We start from the raw sequence: 23,164 nt of genomic DNA, 5'->3' as shown, positions 1-23,164 counted from the left end.
TTATGTAGACAATTATACGAGAGAGATCTGGAAAGTTCTGATAAACATCTAGAACAAAAATGTATTAAAGTCACTTAATGACAAGATAGAATAGAGTTAGCAAGGTAACTTATATCCTTGTATGTTGTTTCTTGTAGTTATATCAGTTGCTTTAATATTATTTTTGTTCTAGGTGTTTATCAGAACTTTCCAAACTGCCCTCGTAGTGCTGTTTAACTTGGTAAGTTCTATATGCGTAGTGGCAGTTTGTTCCCATAGGAGTGCTAAACTTGCCCGTCAGTAAAAAGATGTGCTTTAGCAAATGTAACTTTTCTTTAAATTTGAAAAAAGCAGGAATAATATCATTATCATGGCATCGTTTGAGGAAGGCTAACCTATTCAATTGTCTGGTTGATTTCATTTTCAACTTACCAAACTGTCTCACTTTGTATACAGTATCATCTCCATGTAGTATCATCAATCTAATAGAAAAGCTTAGGTGTTAAACTTTATTTATAATGTATTTTAACGGTATTACAATTTTAATATTTTTTGCAACATTAGAAGACGCCAAAATAGGACTTTATAGATCTTTTGTTTGTTACAATTCGAATTGTCAATATGTATTGTCACTTGTTAACTGACATGTGTAATGTGCTCTGAAGATGCTGGTTTGAATTCCAGTGAAATATAAGCCAGTTACTAAACATATTTTTTATAATTTATTTGGTTTGGTGTTGTAATATAGTTGAAATAAGTTATGAGTAATGTTCAACACTTCATAAGCTTGTCTATTACAGAGTTAGTTGTATTTTATTTTATCAACATTTGCCCTATGTATATATCTTCTCAGACTCAATTATTCTTCCCCCCTCCCTAAATCCTAGGCCATTCCATTCCTGTGCTGACCATCCCTATACACATTCACTACTGCCTTCATCATCCACTCTCCTTATACTATCTACCCAGATACCCCCCCCCCCCCCACTTTCTCTGAGCATCTTGCATTCTTGTTTTGGCATTTGAAAAGGAAGAGAAAAAGTCAAAGTTGAGTCTGTTCCCATAGTATGACAGGGGCAAGTTGGATGGAGAAATGACTGCAAATGAATCAGTGTGAAAATTGCATAAGGAGAATGGTGTGGAGTTTGTGGATATGTAGAGTGAGTTTGATGGAAGGAAAAAAAATGTAAGGTTGAATGGATTTGGGGTCAAGAGTTGAGAAAGTGTTGTTCAATGAGAGTTTGGAAGTGCAGTCAGAAAGACTAGAATGTTTAGGAGGGATGTAGGTGACCATGGGTCCAGGTAATCTAGAGGTTAGTAAGTGGGGAGAGTTATCACTTGATGCTAAATGTAGGTCTCCAGGTTTTTAACTTTAGTGGGTCAAGCAACACAAAGGTGTAAGGGAGGTGTGGAATGAAGAGGGGGTGGGGGTTATTGTAGTTTATGTATACTAATGCTAGAAGTTTTCAGAATAAAGATGAGGAGTTTTGGACATCAGTTAGCTTAACTTGGCCCAAAGTTGCAGACATTAGTGAGACTATGTTGACTGAGTATGATATAGTCATAAGAATAGAATGCGTAAAGGATATAATATCTTCGTAAGGAACAGTGTGTGTGTGTATGTTGGGGGGGGGACACTAATTATAGCAAAGCAGTTGAAGCCAGAAAGATTAGAAGTACATCAGGTGGACATGGATGCAGAGGGTCAGTGCAGGCCTTAGAGTTTCTGGTGTCCTGATGCCATTTTAATTTGAGCACCCACATGTAATAAAGCTAATATTAAAATATGTTATATAAGTAAAGTGGATATTAGATCTAGCATTATTTCAAAGCCGAACATAGAAACTGTGAAAGTTTCGTAAAAAAATAAGTTGACCAGAGAGCTTACGGGAATACACTCACCGACATTCACAAGTTGCCTTAGCACAGACTACTTAGAAAATATAAACGCTACCCAAGCATCTATATATTTGCTTTCTATTAGTCCATTTTGATAAGGTTTCACTGACTGACAGTTTCAAACTGGTTGGTTCTCCTCAGAGACCAGGCAGAACTGAAGCCTTTTGACGTTTTATTTCAGTAATTAAAATGTGTTTTTTTTTTTTTTTTCTACTCCCTTCATGCCCCTTGAAGAAGCGCCCCAATGCAACACATTGCCTGCTTACCGTATTAAGCTGGCACTGCAGTGGGCAGTTCATTTGAGGCTATCTGTGCAAGATTGAGGCCAGAAGGATAAAATATATGATTGGTTGCTGCTATAATCCAGGGGATATAAGGTAGAATGCAGATGACATGATCTCTCCTTCCTAAAGTAAGTTCATGGGCATCATCTTATACTTGGCCACATTAAATTGGTAGCCATTTACCTTTACTCACAATGGTAGTCTCTTTAAGTCATCCTACAAGATCTCTGCATCACCTTCATTTACATCCTCAGAAAAAAACTGAATTTTTCTTGTCAGTTCATTTCTTTTATCACTGATGTACAAATTAAACAACAGAAGGCTAAGCACTGAGTCCTGTGGTACACCACTGGTCAACTCCTGGACTCATCTCCTCCATAAACCACTTCTTAATATTTTCCATCAGCCACCATTTAATCCCAATCATCAGATTCATATTCATTCCCATGTGCTCTAATTTATGCAATATAGTTCCATGTGGAATCTTGTCAAATGCTTTTGCAAAGTCTAGCAGTTTCACTGAGTAACCATTTCCCTTATCCAACTCCATTGTTACTTGATTATGAAAAGTAAGCAAATTACTAAGACAAGACCTCTCCTCTCACAAAACCATGCTGCCTTTTATAGAGTATCATATTCTTATCCACTCAGTCCCGAATTCTGCCTTTCTACAACACCTTAACTCCTGTTATGCTTATTGGTCTATAATTTGCTGTTTCTGATTTTGAGCCTCCTTTATTATTTATTTATTTTTTTTTTTTTGCACTCATTCAACTCCATTGACACCTTCCCAGTACTGAGACATACACAGCTTGGTCAGAGGAGCTGATAATTTCCTTGCACATTCTTGCAATACACAAGTTGATATGCCATTCAATCTCATGGCTGCATTTGCATTAAGGTTTTGGAATTTCTAATAAGAATCTCCATTTCTTCAACTTCTATTCTCCCATTAGTCCATGTCACATCTGGCATTGCAACATACCCCCCCCCCCCCCAGATGGTACATCCTTACAAAAATGGTTAAATTATTTAGTGATCATTTTGTAAGGATTGTTTCGGTTCTGTTACCTACTTACCATCAGCACTTTTTACAGTCATCCTTCCATAGTTATTCCTCCTTTTGCTTGCTGTGTACCAAAATAACTCTTTCTTTTGGCCCCATCAGCTTACTTTTTGTCATAACTAGTTTTGGCCTTCATTACCATACAGGTCACCCTTCTTGCCTGTGCCTTGTATTACTCATGGGCATATCAGTCATCTTTTTCTTTGTTTCTTCCACAACTTTTTTTTTGTCTGCAATACTTGCTTAATGGTGCTCTCCATTTAATTAAATCCAACCTGATTTAACCTTTTAACTCTGGGTATACAGTCTGATACTATTAATTAAAATTATAATAACTGAATTAACTCACGTAAAATATTATTTACTAGTAAAATTTTCGCCTGAGTATCACAGGCATCTTCAGTACATGTAAAAAGTTAATTAAACAGTAATTGACAATTCCAAAAAGCATTGGAATTGTTTAATTTAATTGTTTTCAAGACATGTTTAATTAGCTTTTTACATGTATTGAAGATGCCTGTGATACTCAGTCAAAAATTCTACTAATAAATAATATTTTACGTAAGTTAATTCCATTATTATAATTTTAATTAATGTCTACTCACGGTATTTCCTTACTGAAACAGTCTGATACTGCTTTATTCCAACACCCTTAGACCACCTATGCACAAGCTTTGTACTATATTGATGGAACTGAACTGGAGGAAATTGATGAGGCCATGGGCTATGGGAATGAATGTTGTCAGAGAGTTGAAGTTTAGAGGGCATATGCAAAAGTATCCAAAACAGCCCATCAGATTTATGTCGCTATTAAAGAATACACTAAGCAGGAATAATGAAGTTATTGTTCCCCTTTATAAGGCTATATTTTTACTACTGTGTGCAGATATCATACTTCATCCAAGTGGTGTAAAAGATCCAGAGGCGAATAACAAAAATTGTGGTAGGTGTGTGGAATACTCTCTGTGAGAATAGATTTGAAGATCTGGGCTTCAAAAACTAGCTGATAGTTGAAAAGGAGATGTGATAGATGCATGTAAGTTATTAACATGGTTTTATAGAACTGACAAAGACTGTTTTCAGTGCATGCTAGGAAGGGAGAGAGTGTGGAGAACATCAATAGGAATTGTATAAGATTGTGGTTATCAAGCATGTTAGAAATAAGTTTTTTGCTTGGCAGGTGGTGAATGGATGGAATGGTTTGCCAGAGGTGGTTGTAAGTATTTTGTCAGTGAATGAGTTTAAAGACAAGTATGATAGATATCGTGTGAATAATGATTCCCCTGCAATGTCTTCTGACTCCATAGACATATCCGTATTATAATAATTACTACTACTATTCCATTTACAACCACTTTAGTCTCATTATTTCCTCTGTCTCTCCCCCTCAATCTTTCACTTCCTCTGATCTCTTGCCCACATCACTCATTACACTTCCTTCTAGCAATAGTCTCTCTCTCCAGCTGACACCAAATCATTTAAATGCAACCCATCACTTTTGTGGGAATCTGTCTTTTCCCCAAACGTATCCCACCCATTTACTTTTTTTGATTATTATTATTCAGGCCTCCATGGAGTCAAGAGACTCATCGTGGAGGTCCTTCTTAGGAAACACAATCTATCATACCACTCATTGACCATCTTGCTCTAACCACTCTCTCAGGAAATGCATTCCATGGTTCAACCACCCTTCATGCAAAGAAACCACTCCTCTTTCTCACATCTTCCTTTTGCAACTGCCAGGGATGGCCTCTTGTCATCGCTCCTTCCCGCTGTTCCACCAAGGAAAGAAATCCCCAATGTCCACCCTGTAACTGCCTCTCAACAGTTTAAAAATCTCGATCATATTACCTCTCCTTCTATCTACCAAACTCTGCAGTCCACATTCTCTCAGCCGATCCTCATAACTGATATTGTACAGTCCTGAAACCATCTTTGTTATCTGCCTCTGTACCCTTTCCATAGTTAAATTATCCCTTTCAAATCCTGGGGACCAAATTTGAGAACAATAGTCCAAGTGTGGCCTGATCAGGGTCTTATACAACGAAATAATAACTCTTTTATTTCTACAGGTCAATGTCCTGCTCAGTATTGCAGCAATCCTCTGGGTTACCTTCACCACCTTTGCAATATGCCCCCTGAATTTCAGTTTTCTATCCATCATCACTCCCAGATCTCTTGTCTCCCCTACTTCCTCCAGTGTACAGCTCCTCCAATCGAGTATGCAGCCTCCCATCAATGTATCCCAAACTTCAAGACTTTTCATTTTGCTGCATTAAACCAATAGCCCCATTCATTCACACATCTGTCTAGTTTATTCAAATCCTCTTGCAGAGCTGCTGCATCTGCACTATTACTAATAACCCTTCCCACTATTACTAATAACCCTACTTTCAGGCGCAAACTTTGTTTGCTCACACTTGGATAAAGGATTAAACTAAATTTATTATACTCTAACCAAGTGGAAAATAAACTTTCAACATCTTTCTCTAAATCCAGAGTAATTTATTAAAAAAGGGTGGCACACCAATTGGCAATTCCTATAGGTGGAGATGACCTGCAAATGCTTCTGCCTGATATCTCGACTTGGGCCTGGCTCCCACTGAAGAGACCTCAATAAAGGTCGAAACCGGTCTGGGTAGTGGCCCTTCCCTTAATGCATAACAATAGACATATCCGCAAGGAGATGTGTTTTGCATTATAGGAGATACTAGGATAGGAGTGTTGGTAGCTTGCTCCACCTTTGCAACGAGTTGCCCTGGTGTGTACCACCTTAACCCAGTCCTGAAGATACTTTCAGGCGCAAACTTTGTTTGCTCACACTTGGATAAAGGATTAAACTAAATTTATTATAATAACCCTTCCCAGCTTCACATCATCTGCAAACAACTGAATATCCCCCTGCAGTCCATTGACAATGTCATTGATATAAAGGTTAAACAATACAGGTCCCATTACTGAGCCCTGTGGGACCACACTTGTAACCTTTGCCTCCTTGATACTGCCCCACCATACACAGCTCTCTGATACTTACTAGACAGCCAATCCTGAATCGAGTTGACTAACTTGACATCTAAACCCATGTGCTGCAACTTAAATATCAGCTTATCATGTGGCACCATATTAAATGCTTTTGCAAAATCCAAAAAAAAATGGCAGTATATGCCTTTTCATCATCAACTGCTCTTGTCACTTTATTATAAAAGGCAATAATATTACTAAAGCAAGAGTGCCCCTTAACAAATCCATGTTGACCCTCACAGATAACATTACCCTTATCTGCCGAATGCTGTATATGGTTCCTCACTAATTTCTCCAAGATCTTAACAACTACTGATGAAACACAAACTGGCCTATAGTTAGACACATCCAGTCTGCTACTGCCCTTATCTTACCTTCCTTCCATTCCTTGGCTACCTTTCCCATAGCCAGCTTTCATTGAAAAGCCAGGTCAGTGGAGCTGTAAATTTTTTAGCACATTCTCTCAAAACCTGTGGTGAAATACCATCCAGTCTCACAGCTTTACTGACATCCATGGTATTCCATATTTGATACACACTCTCTTCTTGCACCACTAAACCTTGAATCTGCCCTATCCCTCTAGTATTAAAACTTACATCTCCAGGATGAAATACTTCAATAAAGTGTTTATTGAACAACTCCACTATGTTCTTTGCATCAGTCACTCTATTCCCATTTTTATCACACAATGTCATTCTTCTCCAATCATTTCTGCTCCTACTGGCCACATAGCCCAAAAATTCCCTAAGATTATCTTTCAATCTTAGAGCCAAACTCTTCTCATATTCTAGTTTCGCTTTCCTCACCATATTAGTCACTCTCCTGGCCTGACTCTTATATTCTTCATGCATCTGCCCTGTCTTGACCCTTTTCCTTATATCTCTTCCATAACCTCTTTTTCACCTGCAGTTCCTGTTTGATATTGTTTGTCATCCGCTTTACACTAAATTGTGTCCTCTTCCTCACTCATGGGATACAGCTTACTATTGCTGCTAACAAATATTCCTTCACAATTTCCCAAGCACTAATGATATCCCAGCCTTCCAATTCTGCCCAAGACTATTATAATCACCTGCCTTATACTTCCACATACATTCCCTTTTCTTTGATACTGCTGCATGTCTATTCATCTTCCAAGTCCAAACCACATGGTCACTCTCTCCAATAGGGGGAGAGATATCATCTCAGTTATTATCAGCTCTTCTGATGCTATGACCAAATCCAAAACTCTTGAACCTCTTGTTCCCAAAAAGAGTGAGGTTTCTAAATTGTTGACTTGTTTTCTTCATACTTCTGGAAATGTTACTTGCTTTGTCTTAGAGTTTTTATATACCACACTTTGTGATGAACAAGGCTGGAATCTATAGTTTTCTAATTCTGATGAGGTAGAACGCCACATTGTCGAGTCCAAAGAAATCACCTTGGACCCTCTTCATATGAAAAATAATCTCAGCTATAATTTGCCTGACTCAGCTCTACTATCAGATACAGGAGATCGCGTGGTTCCACACACGCACAAGTGTACAACAATAGAACTTTAACACGGACTATAGCTCAAGTTCATAATAACTGTAATTTACAGTAGAATATTATAGCTTTATAATTGTATAACTTTAGAGTGTCTCAATGTTTTTTTCAGTGTCTTTTAATAGCTTTCTATGTTCTTTAACGCCTGATGAAGTCAATTCCGATGAACATGTTGCATTTTCAAATAAATCTCAATTTGTTATAATTCTCGGATTTTTAGTCAGTTTATATTAAAATGAATATATATATATATATATAGCAGAAGTGGTATCACTCCCTTACAGACTCACTTATATCTTCCCTTTATGTCATAAACAGGATCTCAGATATCATGCCAACAAGGCATAAAAGTGTCTCTTTCCAGTAAATATAATTCCAAATCTCCAAAACATGCAATTGAGAAAAATCAAGTATTACAACAGTGTACAAAAAAAAAAATGGCCTACATACTGATTCCTTCATCAGTGCATTTGAATTGAATTAAAGAATCTTCAGATATATAAAAAATAAATAAAATCCAATATCAGATTTTATTGTCTTTCACCAAAATCCAGGTATCAGCAGATCTTTGATCTACGTATGACTTTGCTGGTCACATAAATGTGAACTTGTGTGTATTCAGTATTGTTAATATATTTCAATATTCCATATTACTAATATTGATAACTTGCTTGTTGCGATCAATGTAATATCAGGTTAATTTTTATTCACCATTCTGAAGAGGTGTACTGTAATGAATGTGAAAAATTAAAATTTAAATTGTTCAACAGTCTTCATATACTGAGCATGAGCTTTTGTGCATTCTCTTTGAGTACAATGTAGTAATGTACACTGTACTCAAAGAGTACAGTACTAATGATTTACACATGGATTGCCTTTCCTGGAACATGAGTAAACAAAGATTTGTACAAATTGCCATCAATTATTCCATAAAAATACATTAAAATTGGTGGCAATTATCCATTATACAATTATAATGTATTTTGAATCAGATTTATGGGTCAGATTCTCCATTCTGGATAAATACAGAATTGTCATATAATTCAGCATTATCACAAATTTTACAACACGTTTAAGAGCATGTTAATTGTGATGTTGCTCTGTAACCATCTTCGTCTTTTCATAACTTCAGCATTTACTTCTAAATTCAGAGAAATTAGAGTTTAAGAACCAGAGGCCATCCCTAGAAGTTATGTAAACGTCTGTCATTAATTGTCATATAATTCGGCTTTATCACGAATTTTACATGTTTAAGAGCATGTTAACTGTAATGTTGTTTGTTCTATGACCATGTTAAAAATATTTTGGCTGTTTTATTATTTAATTTTTTTTTTAAACTTTGTAATGAAAATGTAACTTTATAGCACAGATATGTACTTACAGAAACTCATATTATTGGATGTTTTTTGCTGTTTGATGGATGCTGGCACTGTCAGTTGAGAAAAATACTACCCACTTGAAATCTTTGATTCCTTGAGTTAGTGATTAGGTTTTGAGAGCATTATTTAACCTTGCATGAACATATAGCATATTATTTTAATTTTTACGTGTACAGCAGGATGTGTAAGTTACTTATAAGGCGTTATTTCAAAATTGCACAAAATAAGAGATTGCAGCCACATAAATTAAGACACACACAAATATGTACAGCACAGCTATGCTGAACACATAGTTTCCTGCTTGGTTTGTAGATTTATATGAATTGTGTGATCCCAAACACCAAAGTTCAACCTTTAGTGCAGTACTCAAACCATGAACAATTGAAGATTGTGTCATACTTGCTTATTTTAATTTGTATCATTAATATTAATTTTGATTTTTGTGCAAAATAAAGATACATATATTGTTTTTAAAAACAGATGCTGTGTAAGGGAGAAGTCAGAAATGGTTTCGCAATTTTTTGTAGATTTGATACTGCACTGATAGAGGGTCTTAAACCATCTCATTATACTCTATTCAAAACAGAGTGTCTACTTTGTTTCTCTCTTTTTTAGCAGTGCAGCTCAGTACTGTCATTGGTGTTTGAAAAAAAAAATTTCAGCTGTGTACAAAAATTTAAATAATATATATGAATGCATACATTCTTTTTTGAATTATTAAATATAATTTTCCCTTTCTCTTGCTGTATAGGAAGTAGAGCTGAAAGTAGTACTCGTAGCAGTTTAAGCGAAACTTCTGGTGTAAGTGGTTCTTCCAGTCGAACATATATTAATGAAAATTCTACACTGGTAATAGAAACAAATGAAAATGGAATTATTAAGTAAGTAAATATCCACATCTGATAAAAAATGAAAATAGTTTTGAGTTAGTTATTAATATATTGCATCTTCTTTATGAACAGCTGCCCCATCAGAAACTGTCAGGATTATCAAAGCTCTCCATTTCTTCTTTTCTCCCAAATTCTTTCTTTGTGAACCCTGATGCACGAATGTGACACTTGTTATGCATTTATACAAAAGAAACTGATGTTATTTTTTAAAAATTATTTCTAATTGTTCCGAACATTCTGCGTGTTTACGCATTCACGTGGATGTGCTTGACTAATGAAGGCTATAATGTATTCAGACAAGTTAGTACTTTGGTTATTATTTAAATGTTTAGGATCTAATGCTATTTCCAAAGATCCCCATATTATTTTTATTTTTATTTCTGTTGTATCATAGCAATGGTGTAATAATTCTGATTTATCCAATAACACTTGATGTCTCATGCCAGCCTGGTTGGCCAAGTGGTTAGCATATCTGCTCTCCAGCCAGAAGGCTGCGGGTTCAAATCCCACTGTGAGCATGGATGTTTGTGGTGGTCGGCGATAGATGCCGTTTGTGTAGTTGGTGGATTGAGTAGTGGATGGAGTTGTGGAGTTGGTGCCCTCCCTCAATGAGTTTTTGGACTTTTGGTATTATTATTACATGACACTGGAGGTGTCATGTAATAATAATAATTTGCAAATGTCTTGTGGGTCAGCTGAAGAGAGCACGTGTGATGACAAAGCCGAGGCTTCATTTCTATGGTATTCAATATTATTATTATTACCCAAGACTCCATGCAGTCAAAGACTCATCTAGGAGGTCCTTTTCTCATACACATAGCTCTTCATACCGTGCTTTAAACATACTCAAATTCTCTGCAGACACCACACTCTCAGACAAGGCATTCACATCTCTGCATGCAAAAAACCTGCTGCTCACACTCTCTTTATACAGTTTCCAGGGATGACCTCTGGTTTTCCCCCTGATTTCCTACTGTTTTCTGTATCCGACATTGATCCTATTGACCCCTAACTAACTTGTAGGTCTCTATCATATCTCCCCTCTTCCTCCTATCCACCAGACTCTGTAAATTGCATCTTCTCAATCTTTCCTCATATTCGACATTCCAGAGGTCAGAAACTACCTTAGTCAGTCGCCTCTGAATCCTTTCCAACATATCTTCGTCCTTTTGAAAAACCAGGTGACCAAATATGGGCACAGTAGTTCATGTGTGGCCTAATCAAAGATACAATGGAACACGAATTCTCCCTACTTCTTCAAGTCAGTGTCCTTCGCATCATTCCCATAAGCCTTTGCGTTGTCTTCACAATTTTGGCAATGTATCCCCTAAATTTCAGATCCTTAACCACTATCACCCCAAGATCTCTTATTTCCTTCACCTCTGACAGTATATCCTCACCAAGCATAAATACTGCATCCCATCTTTGTTTCCCAAATTTTAAAACCTTACATTTTGCAACATTGAACTCGTATCTCCATTCTCATGCCCAATCACTCAATTTATTCAAGTCTTCTTGTAAGGCCACAACATCTTCTCTACTCTTCATGGTTCGTCCCAACTTTGCATCATCTGCAGACGACTGAATATCTCCATCCAAATAATTGCCAATATCATTAATATACAAGTTAGACAGGTAATAGCCCTAAAACAGACCCCTGAGGCACACTACTAGTAACTTTCCTTTTCCTGGATATTGCTCCCCCATACCCAACTTCTGGTACATATCAGATAGCCAGTCTCCAATTCAATGCACTAATCTAATATCTAACCCCATCCGCTTGAGTTTGACTATCAAATAGAGCGGATGGGTTTGGATGAACCTTATAAGTAACATAATTTCATACGTGGTGATATATTATCAAGTCCTACAGCCTTATTATCATCTAATTTGCTCAACTCCCCATACACCTCTTGCTCTCTTACATTCAGTCTCTCCTCCCCATCATCAACTGCTCTCAATCTCTCTATGAAGTCACATTCACAAGATTGAAAGACTTTTATGAACTGCTCAATAAGTATCTTCACTACATCTCTGGAACAGCTGTCTTTACCATTTTCTCCAATCAATGTTATCCTTCCATAATCATTCCTTTTTTCTTTTTTCTGGCTACATCTCAAACATGTTCTTCAGGGCATTCTTCAATTGATTTTTCTGTCTGTCCATAGCAAGATGATTGGTAATTGCACCATAGCCAGTAAACAACCAGATGTTGAAGTGGGCTATCTTGAAGTTTTGTGGATTATAGTAGTGATCTCATCTTGATAAAGGGGATAAATACTACTTTGATTTTATATTCCTTAAGCATTTTTGCTAGTTTTATGGAAACAGAGCTAATATATGGGAGCATGATGAATCCTCTGTTTTCTAATTTCTCTGGTCTCATGTCAGTTGAGTAGTCTGGAGATGGTGTGCTCACTATGGCCATTTTGAAGGAAAGTGTTTCTTAAATGTTGAAATTCTTTGGCTAGTTCATCCCTCCCTGTCGGTGATGAGTTGGTGGGCTCTAGCTCCTAGTGTGGAAATGATACCCAATTTTCGTGGTCTATAATGATGGGGTGAGGTATGTAGATATCTGTCAGTATGTGTAGGCTTTTGAAATATAGACTTTATTTACCATATTCCTTATTTAGTAGAAAGTTCAGAAATGGGAGTGAACCATTAGATTCTAATTCATAGGTGAATTTTATGTTAGGGTATTGATGATTCAGATACTCATAAAAATGCAAAAGTGAAGGTGTAGTCCATGGTTCCAAACTAAGAATATATTATTGATGTACCTTTTCAATAATTTTGGTTTATGATGGTATTCTTCTAGGGCCTTGTTTTCAAATGTTTCCATATAAAGATTTGCTAAAACTGGTGAAAGAGTACTGCCCATGCTAGACCACAGTTCTGTTTGTATATTGTATTTTTATATTTGAAGTGTGGTTATAGCCTTTCAGCTGTTTAGGGGCAGCATATATATATATGCCACCATCTAGGGAAATTACTATGAGCAAGGTGGTTTCCTGTTGCCTTCCTTGCAATACTATATCCTATGACTGTACCCCGTGTGTTCACGGGGCCCAAGATAAACTGGTGGAAAAAACCCTGCTGTCCACTCCCAAGACCGGCTAACTTGGCTATAGCTGAGGAAGATCCTTAAGCTCATTACATTGTAGAACGGGAATCGAATCTAGGACACTCCTTCCCCAAGCATATGGTTGCGAAGCGCAAAGCCACTAGGCTAACCGCGTGGACATAGTTGAAGTATCCAGATGAAATACAGCGTTTGAGGAGTGCCATTACTACTTAAAGAATTTTTCTTATAGCAGTGCAAATAGATCATCAATAGGAACATTAGTAAGCAAATTGACTACATCAAAGTTTGTTAAAATGTCCTGTTCATCAAGGATAATATTGCTGATTCTTGAAATAAAATGATTGGAGTTCTTAACAAAGGATGGCGATTGTCCTGTTAGGCCCTTTAGTAGTTTGGCTATATATATATATATTTACACACACATGCATACTGTATATCCTTTTTTAAGTCATGAAATTATTGACCTTATTTTAGTTATCTTACATTAGTTACTCAGGTAGCATTTCTTAGGATTGTCTGTTATTGTTTAATTGCCATTCTGTGATCCTCTACCGACGATGCCTATGACATTTAGGCAAAAATTCTACATTAGTAAAGATTTTTTTACGTGAGTTTTCCTCCATTTTTATATTTCTTTTGATTATGTCAACTTAGGGTATTTCATTAATGAAATTAATCAGTTGTGATGGAACAAATTTCATCAGAAAAAGTTAGTCATCTGTGTTTGAATTTTAAGCTTTTAAAACAAGCTAAGAATACAAGCATGGTGTTAAGATAATTTTTTTTAGTATGGTACATATATGTACAGAAGAGAATAGAAAATATGAAAAACTGACTATCTCGCAGCGTGCGCACACACAAAAGAATATCATTATTCTGTTATGAGATTGCAGCGAAAAAATAGGAGCGAAAGAAATATTTAAAAAAAAATATTAGACACTAAGCCTTCTAGAAGAAACAAATATTAGCAGTGAAAGATTAATTTGGCTGCTGCTACTGGAAATTTCATAACTAGTGTTATTTTCACCCGCTCTACAACTCCGTCTCCAACACTCAATCACCAACTGACTGCAACTATGCTAACTCTATCTACCGCCGACTACCACTGGTATTTCCACAGACAATCGCAAACTTCCATGCCCATGGCAGGATTCAAACCCGCAGCTTTTTTGACTGAAGAGTGGATACGCTACCCCCCTCGGCCAACCAGGCCGGCAAAAGAACTTTTCCGTCGAGGCGGATTCAATTACAGCCCTTCTGTGGACAAAATAAACAGTCAATATTTTTCAGTACATTTGAATAAGAAAAGACACAGGTATTAGCAAACTGGATAAAACAGAAGAGAAAGAATAAAATATAAGATTGAATTAAATGAATTAGAACAAAAAATGAAAAAGAAAAAGCTGAAAGACTAAAAATATTAAAAATATCTGGAATCATATCAGGGATAATATATAAAAATAGCAGTAGAAACCTCAGAATTTAGAGTAAAATACAAAGAAAAAAAATTAATGAAGAATTTATAATAAAGAAATAAAGAAGTACAGGCCTGACTTACATAAATTTTTGGCTATAAAACAAAATGGGATCTATATGATTCTCTTTTCATCCATGCATAGACTGCCAAATTGAAGCCATTCAGCTCTCTTTCAGTAATTTGATTATCCACTTACTGAGAAATCACTTATGAATTAAATTTCTGACATAGGATTGCTGGTATTGGTAAAAGCCTAGTTAGCAAAAAGGCTTTTCTGCCTGGTATCTGATGAGAAGCAACAGTTAAAAACAGCTGTCAGGCCAATGAAACCTAATTTAAGTACTAATAAAAGGCTTATATCTTTTTTTGAGTAGCACAAATCAACCCCAAGCTGCAATGTTGAAGCTAATATTCTCTTAAGTTGTCTAGTAAACATTCAAAACTCTTTTTTTTTTTTAGAGTTTGTTTTTATATTTGACTATAATATAATAATTTTTAGGAGCCTGTGTAGCTCAGTGGATGTGGCATTTGTTTGCACACCGCCGCGCTTGGCCGCATGAAGGAAGTCTTGGTTTCGAGTCTAGTCGGCGACTAGAGGAAATTTTTCTAAGCCTTTTTTCGACCGGTTCCCGAGTTAGTCGATCTCTGGCACGGGCAAGCAGGTTTTTCCTCCCGGAAACTCGGATTTTTCGTCCTGTAAACTCAAGAAAATCAACCATAGAACCCACATTATTTCAGACATTAAATATATTGAGTTAGGGTTAGGGACCACGAGATGGCGGCACATTTGAGCCGTCTCTCTTCACTGCGTACCGCTTAATTAGTGATAGCCTTGGGCCATCTGTCTCTGATTGGGTACCAGTGGAGATTGAACTTCCCACTCAGTCACCAAAAGTTAGATAGGGCTAAATGGCCTCGCCTACTCCCGTATACGGGAATAAAAAGGCGTTAGCTGATTTTTTTTTTTTTTATATAATAATTTTTAATATAGTTTGATCCTATTATATTATAAAATTATTTTAATTTAATATAAAATTATTTAATTTTAATTTTATAATATAGTTTGATCCACATCAAGGAATTAAACTTTCACCTACAGTTAACTTAAACACTCTCCTCTTTGCAGACGACCAAATAATAATTACAAATTCTTAAGATAACTTACAGAAAGCTATTTTAAATCTAAATGAGATATCCAAAGATTATGGTATGATAATATCAACAGAAAAATCAAAAACTATGGCCTTTAAAGGACAAGATCCAGCAACTAAAATAGTAATAGATAACAAGATCTTAGAACAGGTGAATTCATTTAACTACCTAGGATATATGATCACATATGAAAAAGATATAAACGTAAAAATTGCAAAATATTTAAAAATAACAGGTGTAATTAACTCTATATTTAAACCAAACCTAGTTCAAAAACAGACCAGGCTAAAAGTATACAATACATTAGCCTTACCGGTCTTAATGTATGGAAGCGAAATCTGGACAATAAAACAAAAAGACAAACAAAGATTAACAACAGCAGAAATGAAGTTTATGAGAAAAACTGCAAAGTATACCCTATTTGATCACAAAAGAAACGAAGATATTATGAAAGAATTAAACCAAGAACCAGTAATAGAAAAAATTAAAAAATATAAACATAAATGGATGGAACACGTTCAAAGAATGAAAACAGAAAGATTACCAAAACAAGCCTTAAAGTACAAGCCATTAGGAAAAAGAAAACCAAGATGTCCTCTTAAACGATTCAACGATGACTTCTAAGGCCGGAACAGGCCATGCTAGGCCTAAATCCTTGATACGTATGATGATAGTTTGATCCATAACATTCTCTATTCTAATATCAAGGTAGAAGAAATTATCACTTGTACATTACCTAACTATGGTCATCCACAAGACAGCCTACACTTGGCTTGTGCATGAATCCTCCTTGCTATTGAACATGGACTAGCTGTGTATTTGTATTCATACACAAAGAGTAAAAGACAAGTGGACGAAGAAGGATGTGTTTTTCAAGATAAATGGGAAATTATGTACTTTTGGGTGTTGTGCGCAATAAAATTGTATGTTTTATTTGTAATGAGGGAATATCAGTTCCAAAAGAATACAATTTACATCGCCATTACGAAACGAATCATGAAGAAAAATTTGAAATGTTGGAAAGCAAATTGAGGGAAGAAAAGTTAATTTCTGAAATCTGGCTTACAACAACAACAAAATTTTTTTACTGAAGCAAATAAATCCAGTGAAGCAACAGTTCATGCAAGTTTTGCTCTCGCACACATCATTGCAAAACGATCAAAACCATTAACTGATGGCGAATTCCTTAAAGATGGTTTGATCAAGTCTGCTGAACTTCTTTGTCCTTACAAACAACCATTATTTAAAAATATTAGTTTGTCAGCCAACACGATAGTGGAATGTATTAATGAAATCGCTAGTGATTTATGATGTCAGTTAAAAGAAAAAAGCATAGATTTTGCAGCATTCTCAATAGCAGTTGATGAGGGTACTGACATCACAGATATAGCACAACCTCCCGTTTTCGTACGAGGTGTTACCGATGAATTTGAAGTAATTGAGGAATTATTGGAAATAATTCCTATGAAAGGAAAAACTGGTGCACAGGATATTTTTTCTGAAATAAAAACTGTAATAGATAAATAATATAAATTAAGTTGGGATAAAATGGTTGGATTTGCAAGTCATGGTGCAGCTGCTATGGTTGATTAAAAAAAAAAAAAAAAAAAATGGAGTAGCGGTAAAATTAAGAAATATAGTGAAAGAAGAAAAATTTCTGAATAAATTTTGCACTATACATTGCATTATTCATCAAGAAGCACTTTGTGCCGAAAGTTTGCAGATGGATAATGTTATGGAAACAGTAACTAAAACAGTAAACTTTATCCGTGGACGAGCTCTGAATCATCGAGAATTTGTAGCATTGCTTGAAAAAATTGAAAGTGAGTACGGAGAAATAATTTATTATAATGAGGTGAGGTGGTTAAGTCGAGGAGCTGTATTAAAACGGTTTTTTTTGATTTAATAAATAAAATCAAAATTTTCACGACACAAAAAAATAAAACCATCGACGAGCTATGTAATGATACATGGATAACAGATTTAGCATTTCTTGTTGACTTAACCAGCCATTTAAATATTCTCAATAAAGAGCTGCAAGGAAAGAATAAACTTATCACTGACATGTATGCTTGTATTAAAGCTTTTAAAATTAAATTTCAATTATGGGAAACGCAACTGGAATCAAAAAATTTCGTACATTTCCTACATCTTAAATCCTGCCCTATTATTTTAAATGAAAAATCTCAAGAATATGCAAGAAAAATAGCAGTATTACAACAAGAATTTGAAGAAAGATTTTAATGATTTGGAGTCCGATTTTACATTATTTTCATTACCATTAAAAACGAATGCGAACAACGCACCAGAAAATCTACAAATGGAGCTAATTAATTTACAGTGTGATATAAATCTTATTCAAAGATTTGAAGATACAGATTTGATTAACTTTTATTTGTACTTGTCAAAATATAAATACCCTCAGTTACGAATTTTTGCAATAAGAATAATCGCTTTGTTTGGGAGTATATTTATATGTGAACAGTTTTTTCCACAGTTGAAAATTAATAAGTCTAAGAAAAGAACCCGATTGACTGATGAGCATCTACAATCCATGATGAAGATAGTTTCTAGTAATTTTTCTCCAAGGCTACAAACTTTATCAGAATCGAAAAATGCCATCAAGTGTCAAGTTGCAGTAAGAAATAAAGAAGTTTATAATTATTTACATACAAACATATGTATTTTTTCTGTATATGTCGAAGAAAAATTTAATAAATAAAAGAAAGAGAATAGGTTGTCATTATTTATTCTCAAGTTATAAAGGTTATAAAAGGGTTTCATAATTATAAAGGTTGTAAAGGGGTGGTATCCATACATTAGGGGTAAGTACGGTTCAATATATATATATATATATATGTTAAAGATACCAAGCAATTTTAAACCTGGTTTTACTCCATTTCCCAAGTAAGCAAACAGACTAAAAGTCATGTTTGCGCCTGCAATTGATGCAAGTCTAACTGATCCCACAGGTAGTGCAGGACCAGGGCAACTCGTGGCAAAGGTGGAACAAGCTCCGATCACTAATCTTAATATTTACCCTTAATGCCAAAACACATCTCCAAGAAGGGGATGTATGATGTTTTGTATTAAAGGCAAGGGGCCACTACCCAGACCGGTTAATATATATATATATATATATATATTCACTCTCATTTTGTTAAAAAAAAAATTCTGGCCCGTCAGCTGCTTTCACATCGTGCATTCGGCCCGCATGCAGTTTGAGTTTGAGACCACTGTTCTAAGGCACTTTTTTACTGCATCAATCCACCTATATCTTGGTCTTCCTCTGGGTCTTTTTCCTACCAACCTGGCAGAGAACATTTGTTTTGCTAATCTTTCCTCTCCCATGCTATTTAAGTGACCATACCATCTGAGATTAGCTCTGCTAACACACTCCTGGATGGTAACAATGTTAAGTTCTTTCCTAATATCTTCATTTTTAATATGATATTGTCACTGATGCTATCTGTTCATGCCTTTAATCTTTCTCAGGATTCTCATATCAGTGGTCTCTAGTCTTTGGTCAAGTGTTTTATTTCTAAACCAGCTCTCAGATCTAATTTCTCTCTCATTCCATATAAATTTATTCAGTTGACTTCCTACCATACCGGCTCTGTTGGAGCTATTGTCTCTTTCCATATTTAATTTACCATCTTCTCTAAAAATCGTGCCTAAGTAGCTGAAATGTTTTACTTTTTTATAGGTTCTGATTTCACAATACAGGTGATATTTTCAATGCTTCTGCCTATTTTCATTGTCTTTCTCTTGTTATTGCTGATCTTCATACCAAATCTATTACAACAGTTATTCAATTTAGTCAGGAAATCTTGCAGATGTGTACGGGATTTATTTAGAAGCATAACATGATCTGCCATTAGCCACTTTCTTTCATAATGTGATCCATATAGATAATGAATAACAGAGAGGATAATGTACATCCTTGTCTGACACAAGATTTAACATTAAACCATCTTCCTGTACTTCTTTCAATTCTAACTGCTGACTTACAACTCAAATAAAAACTAAGTATTGCTTGATATAATGCCCCACTGGCACCATACAACTGTAGCATTTTGAATAGCGTCTCTCTCATGGCACCTTGTCAAGTGCCTTTTCCAGATCTACAAAACTTAAAAACAGATCTTTGTATAATATATTCCCATGATTTCTCAACTATTTGTCGTAAAGTGAAAGTCTGATACTGACAGCCTCTATTTGGCCTGAATTCAGCCTGTTCTTCACCAAGCTTTCCTTTCACAATGCTTCTCAACTGTTTCTCAAATATAATTGTGTAAATCTTATCAGGAACACTTAGTAGGGATAGACCTCTGTAATTCTCACATTCAATTTTATTTCCCCTTTTAAATATGGGTACTCTGAGAGCTCTACTCCAATTATCTGGAATTCGTCCCTCTGTCCAGGCTTTCTGAACTATGCAGTTCAGCCACTTTAAGACTTTTATACTTCCATACTTGGGCATTTCAGGTTGAATATCATCTACTCCAGCTGAGTTTCCACATTTCAGGCTTTTGATGGCTTTTTCTACTTCAAGTATGGATATGTATGTCTGATTGCATACATATCCATACATATGCCAGGAGTATTAGGAACAAGAAGGAAGAGTTTTTGGCCATGGTTGGCACTTCCAGGCCACAGGTTGTTGGTATTAGTGAAACATGGCTGACAGAAGATGATAAAGCTAGTGGGATTGAATGCAATGGGTATAGCGTGTTCAGGAGTGACAGGATGAATAAAAAGGGGGGGAGGAGTGTTATTGATGATAACTGATGAGCTTCAGCCAAGGAGTATAGAAGTTGAACTGCAGGATGGGGAAAAAAGCACATTTGAGGCTGTTTGGTGTGAGATCTAGCAGAATAAAATATACAATTGGGTGCTGCTATAGACCGCGTGATGGAGTGGATGGTGGGGATAGTATGCATAAGCAAATAGAAGAAATGAGTGGAAGGAGGGTAATTATTATGGGTGATTTCAATTATGGTAACATTGAGTGGAAAGAGGAGAGGGCACATGGGAGGAAGGAATTGGATTATCTACGGCAACATGTATTGGAAAATACCAGGGGGCAGAGAGTGCTGGACCTAGTAATTGCAACTGAGAATGTAGCTGTAACGAACATGACCATGTTGCCACCAATTGGTGAGAGTGACCATAAGGTCATGACTTGGGAGGTGGCTAAAGGAGTCGAATTTACAATTAAGACAGGGTACATGTGGAATTACTGGGCTGGTAAGTATGACAAGCTTAGGTGTGTTCTTGGCTCAATGCCAATGCATGTAAAACTGCAAGGGCTGGATGTTGATAGTGCATGGGAGGTGGTTAAGAACTGTTTGCAGGAGGCAATGGTTGACTGTATACCAAGAGTCCGAATAATAAATCAAGTAGGGGTTAAATGGATGAATAACACTATTAAGCTTGAGCTGCAAAAAAAGATACAATTGTGGAGGGAATTTAAGGAGAAGGGTGACCATCAGGTTCAGGAACAGTATAAAGCTCAGGCCAGGATGGTAACAAGGGTGGTAAGAAAAGCAAAAGCAGATTACGAAAGGAAATTGGCCATGCAGGCTAAAGAGAATCCCAAACAGTTTTTTCAATATGTTGCAAGGAAAAGGAAAAATGCTCATGGTAGAATGATCTTAAAAAATGCTGAGGGTAGGGAGGTAACCGAATCAGTCGATGTTGTGGAATTACTGAGCGAGCACTTTGCAAGAGTATATCATCCAGGTGGTGACTTTGCAGAAATGGAAAAACCAACAGCTTATACTGGAATTGTAATGAATGAAGTAGAGGTAACTAATCTATTACAGAACCTCAATGTCAATACATCTGTGGGATTGGATGGTATACCAGCTCGTGTCGTACGTGAAGCGGCCAAAGAATTGTCAGTGCCCTTGACCATTTTGTTTAATTTGAGCCTCAGGACTGGGTCAGTCCCAAGGGGGTGGAAAGAGGGAAAAATAGTTCTGCTGCATAAAGGTGGTTCCACGACTGCTGTTGAAAATTACCGGCCAATCAGCATAACAGGAATCATTATCAAGGTCTTAGAGAAAATAGTCAAGAGGAAAATACAAGATTGGATAGAAGAAAATGGGATACTGTATCGGGGACAGCATGGTTTTGTGAAGGGTAGGTCTTGCCTCAGTAACTTGCTCACGTATTATAACACAGTGACGGCTGAACTGGATAAGAGTAATGGGTTTACAGTGATTCTACTGGACCTTGCTAAGGCCTTTGACAGGATACCACATGGAATTCTAATCAGTAAATTGCAGCATATGGGAATGGACATAGGGTTGGTGAGATGGATAGGAGGGTGGTTGACAGAGATATCAGAGAGTGGTTTACTCAGGAGTAGAGTCCACAAGATGGCCTGTGACTAGTGGTGTGCCACAAGGATCTGTTCTTGGACCACTGCTGTTTAATTTGTTCATAAATGATATAGGAAAGAATCTGAGAGGAACAGTTCATTTGTTTGCGGATGATGCGAAGTTGGGTAGGGCAATAGTGAATGCAGATGACGTCAAAATTTTGCAGAATGATTTGGATAGATAGGAGGTTTGGGCTAGGGAGAATGGATGTCAATTTAATGTGGCAAAATGTAAGGTTATGCATTTTGGGGTGAAAAGATTGGAGGCAGTTTACTGCATTGGTGGAACCGTGCTCCAGGAAATTGATGAGGCACGAGATTTAGGAGTGTTGGTGGATAAGGAATTGAAATTTAGGGGACACATTGCAAAAGTGGCCAAATCAGCTCATCAAATCACTTGGTTGCTGAAGAATACGTTGACAAGCAGGTTATTGTTCCTCTGTATCGAGCCTTGATAAGACCCCATCTCGACTACTGTGCTTAGATTTGGTCACCTAGGTTTCTTCTTGATGGGGAGGAGGTGGAGAGGATCCAGAGGCGAGTGACCAAGATGATAGCAGGTCTGTGGAATGAACCGTATGAGAACAGGTTGAGGATTTGTGGGTTGCAAAAATTGGTTGATAGGCGGAGGAGAGGAGATATGATTGAGACATTCAAATTACTGAAGGGTTTCTATAAAATTAATTCAGAAGATATTTTTGAGAACAGGGCTGGTTGTGGGAGGACTAGTGGACATCCATGGAAACTGGGCAAAAGTGTGGTTAGTAAAGGTGTTAGAGCTGGGTTCTTTACTTTTAGAGTAGTGAATGAGTGGAATGCGCTACCTGAGTCTGTGGTGGATGCTGTGACAGTGAATGAGTTTAAGGCGAGGTATGATAGATACTGTATGAATGTCGAATAGTTGTGATGAATATGATTTGGGGCCTCCCTCAATGAGTCTAATGACTCCCTGGAGTTGCCCGTAATAATAATATCCAGTGTTTTTTCCCACTGTGCTGTCACTAATTGTTTAATTTA

The 23,164-nt window shown here is 36.4% G+C and overlaps 1 protein-coding gene across 5 annotated transcripts in view; it reads left to right on the top strand.

The window, feature by feature from the left end:
* Positions 1–23,164, top strand: part of LOC150097846 (uncharacterized) — a 452,334-nt gene that overhangs the window by 379,149 nt on the left and 50,021 nt on the right. For all 5 annotated transcript variants that reach the window (XM_090406149.1, XM_090406148.1, XM_090406147.1 and 2 more), the window contains one exon: positions 9,907–10,036. In XM_090406149.1, the coding sequence (XP_090262275.1) occupies positions 9,907–10,036 (130 nt within the window). The remainder of the gene's footprint in view (positions 1–9,906; positions 10,037–23,164) is intronic.

Source organism: Typopeltis vanoorti, chromosome 16 (assembly GCF_054136105.1).
Source record: "Typopeltis vanoorti isolate ZY-2024b chromosome 16, IOZ_Tvanoo_1.0, whole genome shotgun sequence".
In the NCBI taxonomy this organism is placed as follows: Eukaryota; Metazoa; Arthropoda; class Arachnida; order Uropygi; family Thelyphonidae; genus Typopeltis; species Typopeltis vanoorti.
The sequence above is the reverse complement of the archived record's forward strand: the minus strand, read 5'-3'. Positions and strand labels throughout refer to the sequence as shown.